Source organism: Phasianus colchicus, chromosome 37, assembly GCF_987193195.1.
Source record: "Phasianus colchicus chromosome 37, bPhaCol1.hap1.1, whole genome shotgun sequence".
NCBI lineage: Eukaryota > Metazoa > Chordata > Aves > Galliformes > Phasianidae > Phasianus > Phasianus colchicus.
In genome coordinates, this window is record NC_143472.1 from 1,656,689 (window position 1) to 1,675,743 (window position 19,055).

At 58.2% G+C, this 19,055-nt stretch overlaps 2 protein-coding genes and 1 long non-coding RNA gene across 3 annotated transcripts in view; 2 read left to right on the forward strand and 1 right to left on the reverse strand.

The window, feature by feature from the left end:
• The window catches only part of HNRNPUL2 (heterogeneous nuclear ribonucleoprotein U like 2), a 31,029-nt gene extending 26,383 nt beyond the window's left edge, over positions 1–4,646 (reverse strand). Inside the window, exon 1 of the mRNA XM_090129812.1 lies at positions 3,926–4,646. Within this exon, the coding sequence (XP_089985938.1) occupies positions 3,926–4,583 (658 nt within the window). The 5' untranslated portion in view covers positions 4,584–4,646. The remainder of the gene's footprint in view (positions 1–3,925) is intronic.
• Positions 4,647–5,251: 605 nt separating this feature from the next.
• LOC116240894 (uncharacterized) lies at positions 5,252–6,884 on the forward strand. The gene is made up of 2 exons (XR_004169419.2): positions 5,252–5,463; positions 5,603–6,884. It is a non-coding gene; the product is annotated as an uncharacterized LOC116240894 (long non-coding RNA).
• Positions 6,885–11,421: 4,537 nt separating this feature from the next.
• Positions 11,422–18,691, forward strand: BANF1 (barrier to autointegration nuclear assembly factor 1). The gene is made up of 3 exons (XM_090129598.1): positions 11,422–11,559; positions 13,906–14,036; positions 16,890–18,691. Exons 2-3 carry the CDS (start codon positions 13,911–13,913, stop codon positions 17,034–17,036), a joined length of 273 nt encoding a protein of 90 aa, XP_089985724.1. The 5' UTR covers positions 11,422–11,559; positions 13,906–13,910; the 3' UTR covers positions 17,037–18,691.
• The last annotated feature ends 364 nt before the right edge of the window (positions 18,692–19,055 follow it).

Sequence of the window (19,055 nt, forward strand, 5' to 3'; positions counted from 1 at the left end):
ACAGGGAAGCCCAAAACCACCCCATAGTGGGCACAGGGAACCCCAACATAGCCCCAAGAGGGGCACAGGGAACCCAAAACCACCCCGAAATGGGCACAGGGAACCCCAAAACTGCCACAGAATATCAATACAAAGATAGGGAGCCCCAAAACTGCTCCAAAACAGGAACAAGGAACCCCAAAATGGACACAGGAACCCCAAAACCACCCCAAGATGGGCACAGGGAACCCCAACATTGCCCCAAAATGGGAACAGGGACGCAAAAACCACCCCAAAATGGACACAGGAAACCTAAAATGCACACAGGGTGTCCCAAAACCACCCCAAAATGGGCACAGGGAACCCTCAAAACACAGGGAACCCCAAGCCACACCAAAATGTGTGCTGAGAACCCTAAAACTGCCCCCAAACGTGCTAGAGGGAACCCCAAAACAGCCCCACAACAGACACACAGACCCCAATCCCGACCCCAAAATTGCCCCCAGCTGAGTGCAGGAAATCCCAAACAAACACACAGGACCCCAAACCATCCCAAAGTATGCACAGAAACAACCCAAATCACCCCAAAATGTGCACAGCAAACCCCAAAACAAACAGGGAACCCTAAACTGCCCCAAAATGTGCAGAGACCCCCCCCAAACCACACAAAGAGACCCCCAAAACAGACCCCAAACATTAAGAGGGAGCCCCAAAACAAAAACAAAACATACAAAAAGTCCTCAAAACAGCCCCAAAATATACAGGCAGACCCCCAAAATTACCCTACAACATACAAAGGGACCCCCCAGAACAACCCAAAACATTCACTGGGGTCTGGGGGGACTCTGGGGGTCCCCACATTGGGTCTTGTGGAGGGGGGGTCTCCATGTTGGGTCTGGGGGACCACAGGGCTCTCTAGGTTGCCCCACATTGGGTCTGGGGGTTCTATGGGGTCTCTGGGTGGCCTCACCCTGGGTCTGGGGGCTCTATGGGGGTCCCTGGGTGGCCCCACACTGGGTCTGGGGGCTGTAGGGTTTCTAGGTATCTCCACATAGGGTCTATGAATCTATGGGGCTGACCCCACGCTGGGTTTGGGATCTATAGGGGCCTCTGGATGCACCCATGTTGGGTCTGGGGGTCCATAAGGTCTCTGGGTGCCCCCACGTTGGGTCTGGGGTCTCTAGGGGTCTCTGGGTGCCCCCATGCTGGGTTTAGGGTCTCTAAGGATCTTCAGGTACCCCAACGTAAGGTCTGTGGGTCTATAGGGATCTCTGTGTGCCCCCATACTGGGTCTGGGGTCTCTAGGGATCTCTAGATATCCCCACATATGGTCTGTGAGTCTGTAGGGATCTCTGGGTGCCCCCACACTGGGTCTGGGAATCTATAAGGGACTCCAGGTACCCCACGTAGGGGCTGTGGGCCTACAGGGGTCACTCAGTGCCTCCACGTTGGGTCTGGGGTCTCTAAACATCCCCACATAGGGTCTCTGGGTGCCCCTAAGTTGGGCCTGGGGGGGGGGGGGACCTCTGGCTGTCCCCATTTTGGGTCTGGGGGTCCATAGGGGTCTCTAGGTATCCCCACGTAGGGTCTATAGGGGTCTCTGGGTGCTCTACAGGGCTCCCAGGTGCCCCTGCATTGGACATGGGGGTCCACAGGGGTCTCCAGGTGCCCCCACATTGGCTCTGGCTGCTCTATGGGGGTCCCCAGCTGCCCTAACGTTGGGTCTGGGGGTCAATTAGGGTCTCTGGGTGCTTTATGGGGCTCCCAGGTGCCCCTGCATTGGCTCTGGATGCTCTATGGGGGTCCCCAGGTGCCCTAACGTTGGGTCTGGGGGTCAATTGGGGTCTCTGGGTGCCCTATGGGGTCTCCATGTGCCCCCACATTGGGTCTCATGGGTCCCCAGGTGCCCTAACATTGGGTCTGGGGGTCTATAGGGGTCTCTGGGTGCTCTACGGGGCTCCCAGGTGCCCCAGAATTGGACGTGGGGGTCCACAGGTGTCTCCACATGCCCCCACATTGGCTCTGGGTGCTCTATGGGGGTCCCCAACTGCCCTAACGTTGGGTCTGGGGGTTGATAGGGGTCTCTGGGTGCCCTAATGGGTCTCCATGTGCCCCCACACTGGGTCTCATGGGTCCCCAGGTGCCCTAACATTGGGTCTCATGGGTCCCCAGGTGCCCTAACATTGGGTCTGGGGAGTCTGTAAGGTGCTCCATGGGGCTCCCAGGTACCCCTGCATTGGATCTGGGGGTGCATAGGGGCCCACATTGGCTCTGGTTGCCCTATAGGGGTCCCCAGGTGCTCCCACATTGGGTCTCAGGGGTCCCCAAGTACCCTAACATTGGGCCTAGGGGTCTATAGGGGTCTCTGGGTGCTTTATGGGGCTGCCAGGTAGCCCTGCATTGGATGTGGGGGTCCACAGGGGTCTACACGTGCCCCCACATTGGGTCTCAGGGCTCTATGGCTTTCCCTCAGTATCCTAACATTGGGTCTGGGGGTTACATAGGGCTCTCTAGATGCCCTAACATTGGGTCTGGGGGTCTATAGGGCTCTCTGGCTGCCCTATGGGGCTCTCCCAATAACCCACATTGGTTCTGGATGCCCTATGCGGCTCTCCCATTAGCCCACATTAGCTCAGGGGGGTCTATAGGGGTCTCTAGAATCCCTATAGGGCTCTCCCAATACCCCACACGAGCTCTGGATGCTCTGTGGGGCTCCCCAGGTGCCCCCACATTGGGTCTCAGGGCTCTATGGCTGTCCCTCAATATCCTAACATTGGGTCTGGGGGTCTATAGGGGTCGCTGGGTGGCCTAACATTGGGCCTGGGGGTCTATAGGGGTCTCTGGGTGCCCTAGCATTGGGTCTGGGGATCTGTAGGGCTCTCTGTATGCCCTATGGGGCTCTCCCAATACTCCACACAAGCTCTGGATGCCCCATAGAGCTTTCCTGTTGGCCCACATTAGCTCTGGATGCCCTACGGGGTCCCCAGGTGACATAACATTGGGTCTGGGGGGTCTATAGGGCTCTCTGATGCCCCACAGAGCTCTTCCCACAACCTCTGGATGCCCTATAGGTTTCTCCCAATAACCCACATTGGTTCTGGATGCCCTATGCGGCTCTCCCATTGGCCCACATTAGCTCAGGGGGGTCTATAGGGGTCTCTAGAATCCCTATAGGGCTCTCCCAATACCCCACACGAGCTCTGGATGCTCTGTGGGGCTCCCCAGGTGCCCCCACATTGGGTCTCAGGGCTCTATGGCTGTCCCCCAATATCCTAACATTGGGTCTGGGGGTCTATAGGGGTCGCTGGGTGGCCTAACATTGGGTCTGGGGGTTCCATAGGGCTCTCTAGATGCCCTAACATTGGGTCTGGGGGGCTATAGGGCTCTCTGGCTGTCCTATGGGGCTCTCCCAATACCCCACGCAAGCTCTGGATGCCCCATAGAGCTTTCCTGTTGGCCCACATTAGCTCTGGATGTTCTATGGGGTCCCCAGGTGACGTAACATTGGGTCTGAGGGGTCTATAGGGCTCTCTGGGTGCCCTAACATTGGGTCTGGGGGGTCTATAGGGCTCTCTGGGCCCCCTAACATTGGGTCTGGGGGGGTCTATAGGGCTCTCTGGGCCCCCTAACATTGGGTCTGGGGGGGTCTATAGGTCTCTCTGGGTCCCCTAACATTGGGTCTGGGGGGTCTACAGGGCTCTCCAGGTGCCCCGACATTGGGTCTGTGGGCTCCATACTGCTCTCTGGATGCCCTATACAGCCCTCCCCATACCCCACATTGGCTCTGGATGCCCTATGGAGTTCTCCCAATACCCCACACAAGCTCTGGATGCCCCATAAAGCTCTCCCATTACCCCCCCCCCCTCCCCAAAGCCCCCCATTCCAGACTCCACATCCCCCCTTCCCCTCCCCCCATCTCCACCCCCGTGCCGTCCCGCTCTCTCACCCGCCGGCGCCGCCTCCTCCTCCTCCTCCTCCTCCTCCTTCTGGTCGGTATCGGCGGCTGCCGCAGCTTCGTCCCCGCTGGGTCCCTCCTCGGGTTCGGCCGCCGGTTGAGCTCCGTTCACCCCCCCGCCCACTTCGGGGCCTTCGGTTTGCGGCTGCTCCGGTTCTCCCACCGCTTCCTCTTCCTTTTCCACCACGGCTTTACCGGCTTCGGCAGCTCCTTCCTCCCCTCCTTCCTCCTCTTCCTCCTCCTCCTCTTCTTCAGCCGTTCCAGGAGCCGCCTCCGCTTCTGCAGCCGCTTCCTGCGGCTCTTCCTCGGCGAGCAGCGCTTCTTCATCCTCCTCTTCTTCCTCCTCTTCCTCTTCTTCTTCCTCTTCCTCCTCTTCCTCCTCCTCACCCACCGCCGCCGTCCCAGCCGCATCCCCTCCGCACGGCCCGGAGCTTCCAGCGCTTCCTCCACCCCCACCTCCACCTCCACCCCCTCCTCCTCCTCCTCCTCCTCCTCCACCTCCGCTCTCTTCGGGTCCCGCCGCCAACATCTCAGCATCCAACGCTTCCTGCAGCCTCTGAGCCAATTCTACCTTTAGGCCTCTGGAATCCAGGCCTCGGCGGCCAAGCTCGGCCCGAAGCTCGGTCACCTTCAGCCTCTTCACGTCCATGGCGGAGGGAGGGATGGAGAAAGAGAAGAAAAAAAAAAAAAAAACAGAAACGGAGGGGGGGGGTGGAGGGAGAAACGAGGGGGGGGAGAGGGAGAGAGGGAAGGGGGGAAGCGGAAGGCGCGCCTGAGCGCTGAGGGAGGGCCGAGGGGAGGGGGGAGCGCCGAGGGGAGGACGGGGGGAGGGGGGGAAGGGGGGCCCGAAGAGAGCTGTCGAGCCCCCCGAGGGGCTCCGGGAGGAGCGGGAGAGCGGGCGAGGAGGAGGAGGAGGAAGGGAGGGAGGAAGGGCGGCGCTTGAGGGAAGGCCGAAGTCGCGGCGGCTGCCGGAGCGCGGCCTCCTCCGCTGCCTCCTCGGCGCCTCCCGCCCGCGCACTGCGCATGCGCCGCGCACCCCGCGCATGCGCGCTGCTTCCGGCGCGCACGCGCCGCGCGCGCACTCCCTCCCGCTCCGAGCCGGCGCGCATGCGCTTTCCGACCCGCCCCCGCCGCCGGAGGGTATCGCGCATGCGCGTCGCTCGCTCGCCCCGCACCTACGTGCCGCGCGGCGCCCCCCGCCCCGCCGCGAGAGGTTCGATTTTCTCATTGGTTCGCCGCCGGCCAATCGAGGAGCTGGATGCGTCGAGGTCTGCCTAGCGACGCGGAAAGCGGCTCGCCTATTGGGTGAGAGCGCAGAGCGCCTTCCTCGCCCGCTTCCCGCCGCCGCGCGCCCGCCGCCATTTTGTGAGGGTTCCTCAGGGGGGTGGAGGGCGGCGGGGCTGAGCCCGGGGGCGGCCCCGAGCCTCCAACGGGACCCCCGGAGGCGAACCCGGCTCCTCGGGGCGAGGGGGGAAGCGAAGGAGCCCAGAGGAGTGGAAAACGGAGCCCGGAGCGCGGCGGGAGGGTTGGTGCGTAGAGGCTGAGGAAAATGGTGGCGGCCGTGAGGGGGAGCGGAGCGCTGAGGGGGAGCGGCGGGCCGGGCCGCTTCGGAGCGGAATCTGTGGTGATTTCTGGCGATTTAATACCGATTTAATGCCTTTTCTGCAGCTGTGCCGTGCGGTTACTGAGCGCTGAAGGTGTGGAAGCCGCCGTGCTGTGGACAGGTGCTGTGAGAGGAGCGGGTCGATTAAAGGCCGGATTTAATCCGCGAAGCGGTGAAAAAGCGGGGATGCGGGGCGAGGAAAGGGCTGTGCAGAGCCCGGAGCCGCCAAAGTGTCACCAAAGTGTCACCAATTATCACCAAAGTGTCACCAAATGTCACCAAAGTGTCACCAACTGGGACCTGAGTGGAGCCCGCGAGTCCCCCAGTAATGAACTCACACTAATGAGCTCCTGCTTATGAGGCTGGGGGCTCTGGCCACACGCTGGGGGGTCTTTGTGCACACATTGGGGGTCCCTGTGCCATGTATTCGGGTTCTGTCCCCACATTGGGGGTCTTGAGCACACGTTGGGGGTCTCTGTGCCCATATCAGGGGTCCTGTCCCCATAACGGGGTCTTCCTGTCCCCATGTCCCCATATAGGGACGCTTTGGGGGATCCTTGTCCTCACATTTGGGTTCCTTGTGCCCATATTGGGGGTCTCTGGACACCCTGGGGGGTCTTTGTGCCCATATTGGGGGTCTCTGTCCCCATAGTGGGCTCTTCCTGTCCCCATGTCCCCATATAGGGATGCTTTGGGGGATCCCTGTCCTCACATTTGGGTTTCTTGTGTCCATACTGGGGTCCCTGTCTACATTTTGGGGGTTTTGTCTCCATACTGGGATCTTTCTGTTTTTATATCCCTATATAGGAACATGCAAGGGGTCCCAGTCCCCATATCAGGGTCCTGTCCCCTTGTCCCCATACAGGCACGCTTTGGGGGATCCCTGTCGTCACATTTGGGTTCCTTGTGCCCATATTGGGGGTCTCTGGCCACACACTGGGGGGGTCTTTGTGCACATATTGGGGGTCCTGTCCCCATACTGGGGTCTTCCTGTCCCCATGTCCCCATATAGGGACACTTTGAGGGATCCCTGTCGTCACATTTAGGTTTCTTGTGCCCATATTGGGGGTCCCTGTCCCCATTTGGGGGGTCTTGTCCCCATACTGGGGTCTTCCTATGTCCCCATATAGGGATGTTCAAGGGGTCCCTGTCCCCATATCAGGGTCCTGTCCCCTTGTCCCCATACAGGGACGCTTTGGGGATCCTTGTCCTCACATTTGGGTTCCTTGTGCCCATATTGGGGGTCTCTGGCCACACACTGGGGGGTCTTTGTGCACACATTGGGGTCCCTGTGCCATACATTGGGGTTCTGCCCCAATATTGGGGGTCTTGAGCACACGTTGGGGGTCTCTGGCCACACACTGGGGGGTCTTTGTGCCCATGTTGGGGGTCCTGTCCCCATAACGGGGTCTTCCTGTCCCCATCTCCCCATATAGGGACGCTTTGGGGGATCCTGTCCTCACATTTGGGTTCCTTGTGCCCATATTGGGGTCCCTGTCCCCAATTTGGGGGTCTTGTCCCCATAATGGGGTCTGCGTGTCCCTATGTTCCTATATAGGGATGTGCAAGGGGACCCTGTCCTCATAACAGGGTCTTCCTGTCCCCGTGTCCCCATACAGGGACGCTTTGGGGGATCCCTGTCCTCGCATTTAGGTTCCTTGTGCCCATATTGGGGTCCCTGTCCCCATAACGGGGTCTTCCTGTTCCTATGTCCCTATACAGGGATGTGCAAGGGGTCCCTGTCCCCATAACGGGGTCTTCCTGTCCCCATGTCCCCATACAGGGATGCTTTGGGGGATCCTTGTCCTCACATTTGGGTTCCTTGTGCTCATATTGGGGGTCCCTGTCTCCAATTTGCAGGTCTTGTCCCCATAACGGGGTCTTCCTGTTCCTATGTCCCTATATAGGAACATGCAAGGGGTCCCTGTCCCCATATCAGGGTCCTGTCCCCATATAGGGACGCTTTGGAGGATCCTTGTCCTCACATTTGGGTTCCTTGTGCCCATACTGGGGGTCTCTGGCCATACACTGGGGGGTCTTTGTGCCCACATTGGGGTCCTGTCCCCATAGTAGGCTCTTCCTGTCCCCATGTCCCCATATAGGGACGCTTTGGGGGATCCTTGTCCTCACATTTGGGTTTCTTGTGCCCATACTGGGGGTCCTTCTCCCTATATTAGGGGTCCTGCCCCCAAATGGGGGTCTTTCGGTCCCTATGTCCCCATATAGGGACACACAGGTGGTCCCTGTCCCACATTGGGGTCCTGTCCCCATAGTAGGCTCTTCCTGTCCCAATGTCCCCATATAGGGACACTCTGGGGGATCCCTGTCCTCACATTTGGGTTCCTTGTGCCCATACTGGGGGTCCCTGTCCCCATATCAGGGTCCTGTCCCAATATTGGGGTCTTCCTGTCCCTATGTCTCCATATAGGGACATGCAGGGGGTCCTGTCCCCACAGTAGGGTCTTCCTGTCCCCATGTCCTTATATGGGGACACTTTGGGGGATCCTTGTCCTCACATTTGGGTTCCTTGTGCTCATATTTGGCATCCTGTTCCCATATTGGGGGTCTCTGGCCACACATTGGAGGGTCTTTGTGCCCATATTGGGGGTCCTGTCCCAATATTGGGGTCTTCCTGTACCTATTTCTCCATATAGGGACATGCAGGGGGTCCCTGTCTCCATATTGGGGTCTTCCTGTCCCCATGTCCTTATATGGGGACACACTGGGTGTCCCTGTCCCCATATTAGGAGACCTTGTACTCACGTGAGGGGGTCCTGTCCCCATATAGGGTGGTCCCTGTCCCCATGTCCCCATACAGGAACACTCTGGGGGTCCCTGTCCCATTATTGGGAGTCTTGTCCCTATACTGAGGCCTTTCTGTCCCCGTATCCCCTCATAGGGACACTCTGGGGTTCCCTGTCCCCATACTGGGGATCTCTATCCCCAAACTGGGGGGCCGTGCACCCATGTGAGGGGTCTCTGGCCCCATATAGGGACACACTGAGGGGCCCTGTCTGCATATTGGGGGTCCTGGCCCCATATCGGGGTCCTATCCCCATATTGGGGTCTTCCTGTTCCTATGTCCCCATATAGGGACATTTTGGGGGATCCCTGTTCTCACATTTAGGTTCCTTGTGCCCATACTGGTGGTCCTGTCCCTATGTTGGGCTCTTCCTGTCCCCATGTCCCTATATAGGGACATGCAGGGGGTCCCTGTCCCCATCCTGGAGGTCCTGTCCCCATGTCCCCATATAGGAACATTATGGGGGATCCCTGTCCTCACATCTGGGTTCCTTGTGCCCATATTGGGGGTTCCTTTGCCACATATTGAGGTCTTCCTGTCCCCATATCCCCATATAGGGACATGCAGGGGGTGCCTGTCCCCATACTGGGGGTCCTGTCCCCATAGTGGGCTCTTCCTATCCCCAAATCCTTATATGGGGACACACTGGGTGTCCCTGTCCCCGTATTTGGGATCCTGTCCCCATAATGGGGTCTTCCTGTCCCCGTATCCCCTCATAGGGACACTCTGAGGTTCCCTGAACCCATACTGGGGGTGCTGTACCCATTCTGGGGGTCCATGCACCCATGTGAGGGGGTCCTGCCTCCATATAGGGACCCTCGGGGGGTCCCCATGTCCCTATATTGGGGTCTTCCTGTCCCCATATCACCATATAGGGACACACAGGGGGTTCCTATCCCCGTATCGGGGGTCCTGTCCCCATAGTAGGGTCTTCCTGTCCCCATGTCCCTATATAGGGACATGCAGGGGGTCCCTGTCCCCATACTGGGGGTCTTGTCCCCACAGTAGGGTCTTCCTGTCCCCATGTCCTTATATGGGGACGCTTTGGGGGATCCCTGTCCTCACATTTGGGTTCCTTGTGCCCATATTGGGGGTCCCTGTCCCATATTGGGGTCTTGCTGTGCCCATGTCCCCATATAGGGACATTCTGGGGGTCTCTGTCCCCATATCAGGAGTTCTGTCCCCATAACGGGGTTCCTGTCCCCTCGTCGCCATATTGGGGCACATGGAAGCTCTCTGCCTCTCTATCCCGACTTCCTTTATTTTGAGCTGGTCACGTGAGGACGCGCCGCAACCCTATTGGCTGTTAGCAGGCGCTGCTGCCTCCTGATTGGCTGTAGGGCGTGGTGGGTGTGTTTTGTGAGTGCACCGCCCTACTTGTTTGCATAACCACGCCTCCTTTTGTGCACTACGGATTGCGGTCATTTGCATGCCCCGCCCACTTCCTGCACAAGGGGGCGTGACCAAGTGGTGTGGGCGGGGCTTTGGGGGGCGGGGCGAACCTTGAGCACGTGGCAGAGCCACAGTGCACCAAAAAATGAGGAGAATGGCACCAAAAAGGCCGTTTTAAAATAGTTTTCGCCAGAAAAATGAAAGTAGGCGCTGAGCATGAATGATGCCGAGCCCAAAAATACCCAAAATTGGGCAATTCTGGGCTGGGATGGGCAGAAAATGGGAAATTGTGGGTTTGGAATGGTGAGTAAGGGGTAATTGTGGGTGAAATGATTTAAAAATGGGGAAATTTGAGGTAAAAAAGTGAGAAATGGGCTGAGAAAGACAGGGAAATGGGAATAGTGGGTAAATGTGGCTGCAGAAATGCAAAAAATGGGGGCAATTTTGCTTTAAAAATGGTCAATACGGGGTCAGGGAGGCAACAAAATGGGGGGTGGGGAGAAAAGAATGAGGAAATGAGTGCAAAAATTGGGCAGTTGTGGGCTCAAAAGGGCAAAAATGGGTTCAGAAGATGAAAAATGGACGATTGTAGGATCAGAATGGGGGAAAAGGGGAAGATGCGGATTTGGAAGGTTAAAAATGGGCAAAAGTGGGTTCAGAAAAGCAAAAAATGGGTAAATGAGGGCTGGGAAGGACAGCGTTCAATAAATGTGAGGTTGGGAGGGCAAAAAATGGGTGATTTTGGGGTCAGAAGGGCAAGAAATGGGGAATTCTGTGCTGGGAAGTGGGAGAAATGGGGAATTGTGGGCTCAGAAGGGTAAAAAATGGGGAAATTTGGGGGTGAAAATGGCAAAATTGGACAACTGTTGGTTCAGAACAGCAAAAATTGGGAATGGAGGGCTGAATTTGGGCAATGGGGAGGGGAAAAACACGGAAATGTGGGTGAAAATGGCAAAAAATGGGCAATTGGGGGCAAAATGTACACAGCTGTGTGTTCAGAAGGGCAAAAAATGGGGATTTTGGGGTTTAGGAGGGCCAAAAATGGGGAATTTGGGGGTTCATAAGGGCCAAAAATGAGAGTTTTGGGTCTCGGAAAGGCAAAAATGGGGAATTTGGGGCTCAGAAGTGCAGGAAAAAAAAATTGGGGGCGTTTGAAGAACAAAAAAGGGGCAATTGTGGGTTCAGAAGGGCAAAAATGGGCAATTTGGGGTTTAGAAGGGCACAAAATGGGGAATTTGGGGCTCATAACAGCCAAAAATGACAATTTTGGGGCTCGGAAGAAAAAAAATGGGAAATTTTGGGTTTAGAAGAGAGAAAATGGGAAATTGTGCATTCATAAGGGAAAAAAACGGAGAATTTGGGGTTCAGGACAGCAAAAAATGAGAAGTTTGGGGTTCAGAAGGGTAAAAAATGGGCAATTTGGGGTTTAGGAGGGCCAAAAATGGGCAATTTGGGGTTCCTAAGGGCCAAAAATGAGGAATTTGGGGCTCAGAAGGGGGAAAAAAAGGATTTGGGGGTTTGGAAGAATAAAAAAGGGGCAAAGATAGGCAGTTTTGGGTTCATAAAGGCCAAAAAAGGGCAATTTGGGGTTTCATTAGGGCTGAAAATGAGAATTTTAGGGCTCGGAAAGGCAAAAAATGAGGAATTTGGTCCCCCCGCCCGTCTCTATGGTCCCTTCCTTCCGCCCAGAGCGGCGCTTCCGGGAGAGTCCGGAAGTAACTCCTGCGCGGCGAAAGGAAGTGACGTCAACACGCGGCTGCGGCGGCAGGAAGTGACGCTATTGCACGGCGGCGGAGGCCCGAGGCGGGAGCGGCGGTTGTAGCGGAGGTGAGAGGAGGGGGGAGGGAGCGGGGAAGGGTCACGTGTCACGGGTCACGTGTCGCCGTGTCACCTCCACTCCCCCCTCCCCCCCGGTGTCCCCCCGGCCCCGTCCCCAAATGGCTCCCATGGCCCCCCATAACCCCCCCCCCCCGCGTTCCCATCCCAAAATGTCCCCCAATGTCCCCAAATGTCCCCACTGCCCCCACGACCCCAACCCCAAACGTCCCCACTTCCCCCCATTGCCCCCCACGTCCCCATTGTCCCCACATTGCCCCCACACATCCCCTATATCCCCACGCATCCCCCATTGTCCCCCCCACTGTCCCCACATCCCCCATTGTCCCCCCATTGTCCTCCTGTTGTCCCCCCGTTGTCCCCAAATCCCCCACTGTCCCAACATTCCCCCCATTGCCCCCCCATTATCCCCCCATTGCCCCCCCATTATCCCCCCATTGCCCCCCCATTGTCCCCACCCATCCCCCACTGTTCCCCCATTGCCCCCCCATTGTCCCCTCCTTGTCCCTTCATGTCCCCATTGTCCCCCATTATCCCCACATTCCCCGCTGTCCCCATTTTCCCTCCGTGTCCCTTCACCCCCCCCATTGACCCCCCATTTGTCCCACCGTTGTCCCCATCCCCCCCCCACGTCCCCCACATCCCCCATTGTCCCCTATTATCCCCCTACGTCCCCCACGTCCCCATTGTCCCCCCATTGCCCCCTTATTGTCCCCATATCTCCCGTTGTCCCCCCACATCCTTCCCACATACCCCATTGTCCCCCCATTCTCCCCTCATTGTCCCCATATCCCCCATTGTTCCTATATTGTCCCCCCACATCCCCCGTTGTCCCCACATCCCTCCCACATCCCCCATTGTCCCCTGTTGTCCTCCTGTTGTCCCCCATTGTCATCTCATTGTTCCCCCATGTCCCCACATCCCCCATTCTCCCCCCACATCCCCCATTCTCCCCCCAGATCCCCCATTGTCCCCCCACATCCCCCACTGTCCCATCATTGTCCCCACTGTCCCCCCACATCCTTCATTGTCCCCACATCCCTCATCAACCCTACATTGTTCCCCCACCTCTCCCATTGTCCCCACATTGTCCCCCCACATCCCCCATTGTCCCTGCTGTCCCCCATTGTCCCCACATCCCTCATTGTCCCCGTTGTCCCCCCACATCCCCTATTGTCCCTCCATTGTCCCCGTTGTCCCCCCACATCCCCCATTGTCTCCACATCCCTCCATTGTCCCCCCACATCCCCCACTGCCCAACGTTGTCCCCACTGTCCCCCATTGTCTCCACATCCCTCCGTTGTCCCCGTTGTCCCCCCAAATCCCCCATTGTTCTACTATTGTCCCCCCACATCACTCATTGTCCCCCATTGTCCCCACTGTCCCCCATTGTCCCCCCACATTTCTCATTGTCCTCACATCCCCCATTGTCCCACTATTGTCCCTCCATTGTCCCCATTGTCTCACCATTGTCCCCACTGTCCCCCCATTGTCCCCACACCCCCCATTGTTCCCTCATCCCTCCCACATCCCCAATTATCCCCCATCATCCTCCCGTGGTCCCCCATTGTCTCCTCATTGTTCCCCCATGTCCCCGCATCCCCCGTTGTCCCCCCACATCCCCCCACATCCCCCATTGTCCCCGTTGTCCCCCCATTGTCCCCACACCCCCCATTGTTCCCTCATCCCTCCCACATCCCCAATTATTCCCCGTCATCCTCCTGTGGTCCCCCATTGTCTCCTCATTGTTCCACCATGTCCCCGCATCCCCCGTTGTCCCCCCACATCCCCCCTTGTCCCCCCATTGTCCCCACATCCCCCATTGTCCCCGTTGTCCCACCATTGTCCCCACATCCCCCATTGTTCCCCAATCCCTCCCACATCCCCCATTATCCCCCCTTCATCCTCCTGTGGTCCCCCATTGTCTCCTCATTGTTCCCCCATTGTCCCCGCATCCCCCATCGTCCCCGTTGTCCCCCCATTGTCCCCACATCCCCCATTGTCCCCACACCCCCCATTGTTCCCTCATCCCTCCCACATCCCCAATTATCCCCCGTCATCCTCCTATGGTCCCCCATTGTCTTCTCATTGTTCCACCATGTCCCCACATCCCCCATTGTCCCCGTTGTCCCCCCATTGTCCCCACATCCCCCATTGTCCCCACACCCCCCATTGTTCCCTCATCCCTCCCACATCCCCAATTATCCCCCGTCATCCTATTGTGGTCCCTCATTGTTCCACCATGTCCCTGCATCCCCCGTTGTCCCCCCATTGTCCCCGCTGCCCCCCATTGTCCCCACATCCCTCATTGTCCCCGTTGTCCCCCCCCCCCCCCAGCCGAGATGTCCTCGACCTCCCAGAAGCACCGGGACTTCGTGGCGGAGCCGATGGGCGACAAACCGGTGGGGACGTTGGCGGGGATCGGCGACGTGCTGGGCAAGAAGCTGGAGGAGAAGGGCTTTGACAAGGTGGGGGGGGGGTCTCGGGGACACGTCGGGGGGGTTGGGGACACACTGGGGGGCTTGGGGACACGGTGAGGGCCTTGGGGACACGTTGGGGGGCTTGGGGATGTGGAGGAAGGGCTTGGGGATACGTTTGGGCTTGGGGACATGTTGGGCTTGGGGATGGGGGAGGGCTTGGGGACATGGCGGGGGCCTTGGGGACATGGTGAGGGCCTTGGGGACATGGAGGGGGGCTTGGGGACATGGCGGGGGCCTTGGGGACACGTTGAGCGTCTTGGGGACACATTGGGGGGCCTTGGGGACACACTGGGGGCTTTGGGGACATGGAGGAGGGCTTGGGGACGGGGGGGGCCTTGGGGACATGTTGAGTGTCTTGGGGACACATGGGGGGCTTGAGGACATGGGGGGGCCTTGGGGACATGTTGGGGGGCCTTGGGGACATGTTGAGCGTCTTGGGGACACGTTGGGGGGCCTTGGGACACATTGGGGGCTTGAGGACATGGAGGGGGGCTTGGGGACATGGGGGGGCCTTGGGGACACGTTGAGTGTCTTGGGGACACATTGGGGGGCCTTGGGGACACGTTGGGGAGCTTGAGGGCATGGAGGGGGGCTTGGGGACATGGGGGGGGTCTTGGGGACATGTTGGGGGGCTTGGGGATGTGGAGGAAAGGCTTGGGGACACGTTGAGTGTCTTGGGGACACATTGGGAGGCCTTGAGGACGTGGAGGGGGGCTTGGGGACATGGGGGGGCCTTGGGGACATGCTGGGGGCCTTGGGGAAACACTGGGGGGCTTGGGGACGTGGGGGGGGTCTTGGGGACATGGCGGGGGCCTTGGGGACACGTTGGGGGGCTTGAGGACGTGGAGGGGGGCTTGGGGACACACTGGGGCCTTGGGGACATGGCGGGGTCCTTGGGGAAATGGTGGGGGGCTTGGGGACACACTGGGGCCTTGGGGACATGGTGGGGGCCTTGGGGACATGTTGGGTGACTTGGGGACACATCGGGGTCCTTGGGGACGTGGCGGGGGACTTGGGGACACATTGGGGGCCTTGGGGGCGTTGTGGGGGCCTTGGGGACATGGGGGGGGCTTGGGGTTGGGTTGGTGGGGATGTGGGGTGGAAGTCTTGCGGGTGTGGGGTGGCACTGGGGACTTGGGGGACACTTTGGGGGCCACCTCGGTGACTCCACGGGGACATTTTGGGGCCATCTTAGGGCCACCTTGGGGCCACTTTGGGGACATCTTAGGGCCACCATGGGGCCATCTTGGGGCCACTTTGGTGGCCACCACGGTGATTCCATGAGGACATTTTGGGACCAACTTGGGGCCACCACGAGGACATTTTGGGAGCACCTTGGGGCCACCTTGGGGACATTTTAGGCCACCATGGGGCCACTTTGGGGCTACTTCAGAGACATTTTATGGCCGCCGTGGGGGATATTTTGGGGACATTTTGGGGCCACCGTGAGGCCATCTTACAGCCATCTTGGGGCCACTTTGGTGGCCACCTCGGTGACTTCACGAGGACATTTTGGGAGCACCTTGGGGCCACTTTGGGGACATTTTGAGGCCACCATGGGGCCATCTTAGGGCCACTTTGGGGCCACCTCTGTGACTCCATGGGGACATTTTGGGACCAACTTGGGGCCACCACGAGGACATTTTGGGAGCACCTTGGGGCCACTTTGGGGCTACTTCAGCGACATTTTATGGCCACCGTAGGGGACGCTTTGGGGACATTTTAGGGCCACCTTGGGGCCATTTAGGGCCACTTTGGTGGCCACCTCGGTGACTCCACGGGGAGATTTTGGGACCACCTTGGGGCCACTTTGGGGCCACCATGCGGACATTTTGGGAGCACCTTGGGGCCAGTTTGGGGACATTCTGGGGCCACCATGGGGGCCATCTTAGGGTCACTTTGGTGGCCACCTTGGTGACTCCACACAGACATTTTGGGGCCACCACGGGGACATTTTGGGAGCACCCTGGGGCCACTTTGGGGCTACTTCAGCGACATTTTATGGCCACCGTAGGGGACGCTTTGAGGACATTTTCGGGCCACCTTGGGGCCATCTTAGGGCCACTTTGGGGGCCACCTCGGTGACTCCATGGGGACATTTTGGGAGCACCTTGGGGTCACTTTGGGGCTACTTCAGAGACATTTTATGGCCACCATGGGGGATGCTTTGAGGACATTTTGGGGCCACCTTGGGGCCACTTTGGGGACATTCTGGGGCCACCATGGGGCCATCTTAGGGTCCCTTTGGTGGCCATCTTGGTGACTCCATGGGGACATTTTGGGACCAACTTGGAGCTAATCTGGGGACATTTTGGGAGCACCTTGGGGCCACTTTGGGGCTACTTCAGCGACATTTTAGGGCCACCGTAGGGGACGCTTTGAGGACATTTTAGTGCCACCTCGGGGCCACCATGGGGGCATTTTGGGGACGTTTTGGGGCCACCATGGGGACATTTTGGGAGCAGCTTGGGGCCACCTCAGTGACTCCATGGGAACATTTTGGGGCCACCATGGGGATGGTTTGGGAGCACCTTGGGGCCACTTTGGGGCTACTTCAGCGACATTTTATGGCCACTGTAGGGGACGCTTTGGGGCCATCTTAGGGCCACTTTGGGGGCCACCTCAGTGACTCCACGGGGACATTTTGGGACCAACTTGGGGCCACTTTGGGGACATTTTAGGGCCACCACGGGGACATTTTGGGAGCACCTTGGGGCCACTTTGGGGCTACTTCAGCGACATTTTACGGCCACCGTAGGGGACGCTTTGAGGACATTTTAGGGCCACCTTGGGGACAATTTTGGGGACCAATTGCACATTTTTGGTGTCCCCCCCCTGCAGGCCTACGTGGTGCTGGGGCAGTTCCTGGTGCTGAAGAAGGACGAGGAGCTGTTTCGGGAATGGCTGCGCGACGCCTGCGGGGCCAACGCCAAGCAGAGCCGCGATTGCTCCGGCTGCCTGCGCGAGTGGTGCGATGCCTTCCTCTGAGCCCCCAAATCCCCACTTTTCACCCCAAAATCCACCTTTCCCCACCCCGCGTACGACTTCCTTACCCCGAATCCGGACCCCGCGTCCCGAATCTCGTCGCCGAATCGCGTCCCCGCGCCGCTTGGTTGGATGGGTGACCCCAAAGGGTCGGGAGCCGGGGAGCCCTGTGGGTTCCGGGCTCTTTGGGGGGATCGAATTTGGTCTTTTTGGGGTCAAAATTGGGTTTTCTGATCTCAAAATTGGGTTGGGGGGACTTAAATCTGAGATTTAGGGTCCCAAAATCGGACTTTGAGGTCCCAAGATCAGTTTTTAGGGCCCCAAATGGGTCTTGGGACCCCAAAAGGGGTCTTTGGGGTCTCAAAGATGGGCTCTGGGATCCCGAATTTGGTGTTTTGGGGGTCAAAATTGGGTTTTCTGATCTCAAAGTTGGGTTGGGGGGACTTAAAGTTGAGCTTTGGGGTCCCAAAATCGGACTTTGGGGTCCCAAGATCAGTTTTTAGGCTCCCAAACGCTTCTTGGGACCCCCAAAAGGGGTTTTTGGGGATCCAAATTTGGTCTTTTTGGGGTCAAAATTGGGTTTTCTGATCTCAAAGTTGGGTTGGGGGGACTTAAATCTGAGCTTTGGGGTCCCAAAATCAGACTTCGGGGTCCCAAGATCAGTTTTTAGGGCACCAAACGGGTCTTGGGACGCCAATAGGGGTCTTTGGGGTCTCAAAGATGGGCTCTGGGATCCCGAATTTGGTCTTTTTGGGGTCAAAATTGGGTTTTCTGATCTCAAAGTTGGGTTTGGGGACTTAAATCTGAGCTTTGGGGTCCCAAAATCAGACTTTGGGGTCCCAAGATCAGTTTTTAGGGCGCCAAACGGGTCTTGGGACCCCAAAAAGGGTCTTTGGGGTCTCAAAGATGGGCTCTGGGATCCCAAATTTGGTCTTCTTGGGTTCCAGAATTGGGTTTTCTGATCTTAAAGTTGGAGTTTTGGAGTCTTAAATTTGAGCTTTGGAGTCCCAAAATTGGACTTTGGGATCCGAATGGGTTTTGGGGTCACTAGAAAGGTTTTTGGGATCCCAAAGGCCAACTTCGAGATCCCAAATTTGGTCTTTTTGTCCCCAAAATTGCTCTGTCTGTGCCCAAGTTTGGGTTTGTAGGCCTTATATTTGGGTTTTGGGATCCCAAAATCGGACTTCTGGATCCCAAAAGGGTTTTGGGATCCCCAGATGGATCTTTGGGGTCTCGAAGTTGGGCTTTGGGATCCCAAATTTGGTCTTTTTGGCCCCAAATTTGGACTTTCTGGGCCCAAGTTTGGGTTTTGTGTTCCCCAAATCAACCTTTGGGGTCCCAATGGGTTCAGATCCCCCCCCCCCAAAATGGATTTGAGACCCCAAAATGCCTTTAGGAGACCCCAAAGTGACACTGAGGATCCCCAGCACCTTTCCAAGCCACCCCAAATGGCTTTTGGGGTTCCCTGATGGGCTAAAATGGGGCTGGGGGATCCCACAGGGTCTTGGGGGGGGGGGGGGTCTCAGGGACCCCAAAAACAACCCGAGGTTCCCCAAAACCCACCTGGGGGGGTTGAGGGGGGGGGTCCCAAACCAGCCCAGATTCACCCAATAGGGTCCCTAAATCTGGATCCCAAAAAAGACCCCCATATCCCCCCCCCCCCCCCCCCAGGGGTCCCCCATAGACCCCAAAGGACTGACCCCCCCCCGACCCCCCCCACTGCGTTATCCTCATCCTTGGGGGTCTGATTTTGGGGTGCCCCCCCGACCCCCCCCCCCCCGACCCCCCCCCCCCTCCCCCCCTTTAATTTTTCATCCTTTTGACCCCAAAATTTGTTTGTAAAAGGATTTTCTAAAAAAGAGAAATAAAGGTTTGCTGTGTTGGAAGAGCCCGGAAATGGGGGGGGGGTTGGGGTCTCTGGGGAAGGGGGGATTTGGGTTTTTTTTGGGGGGGATTTGGGGTCTGGCGGGTGGAAATGGGGTCTCTGGGGGGGATTTGGGGACTGGGGGGGGAGGAAATGGG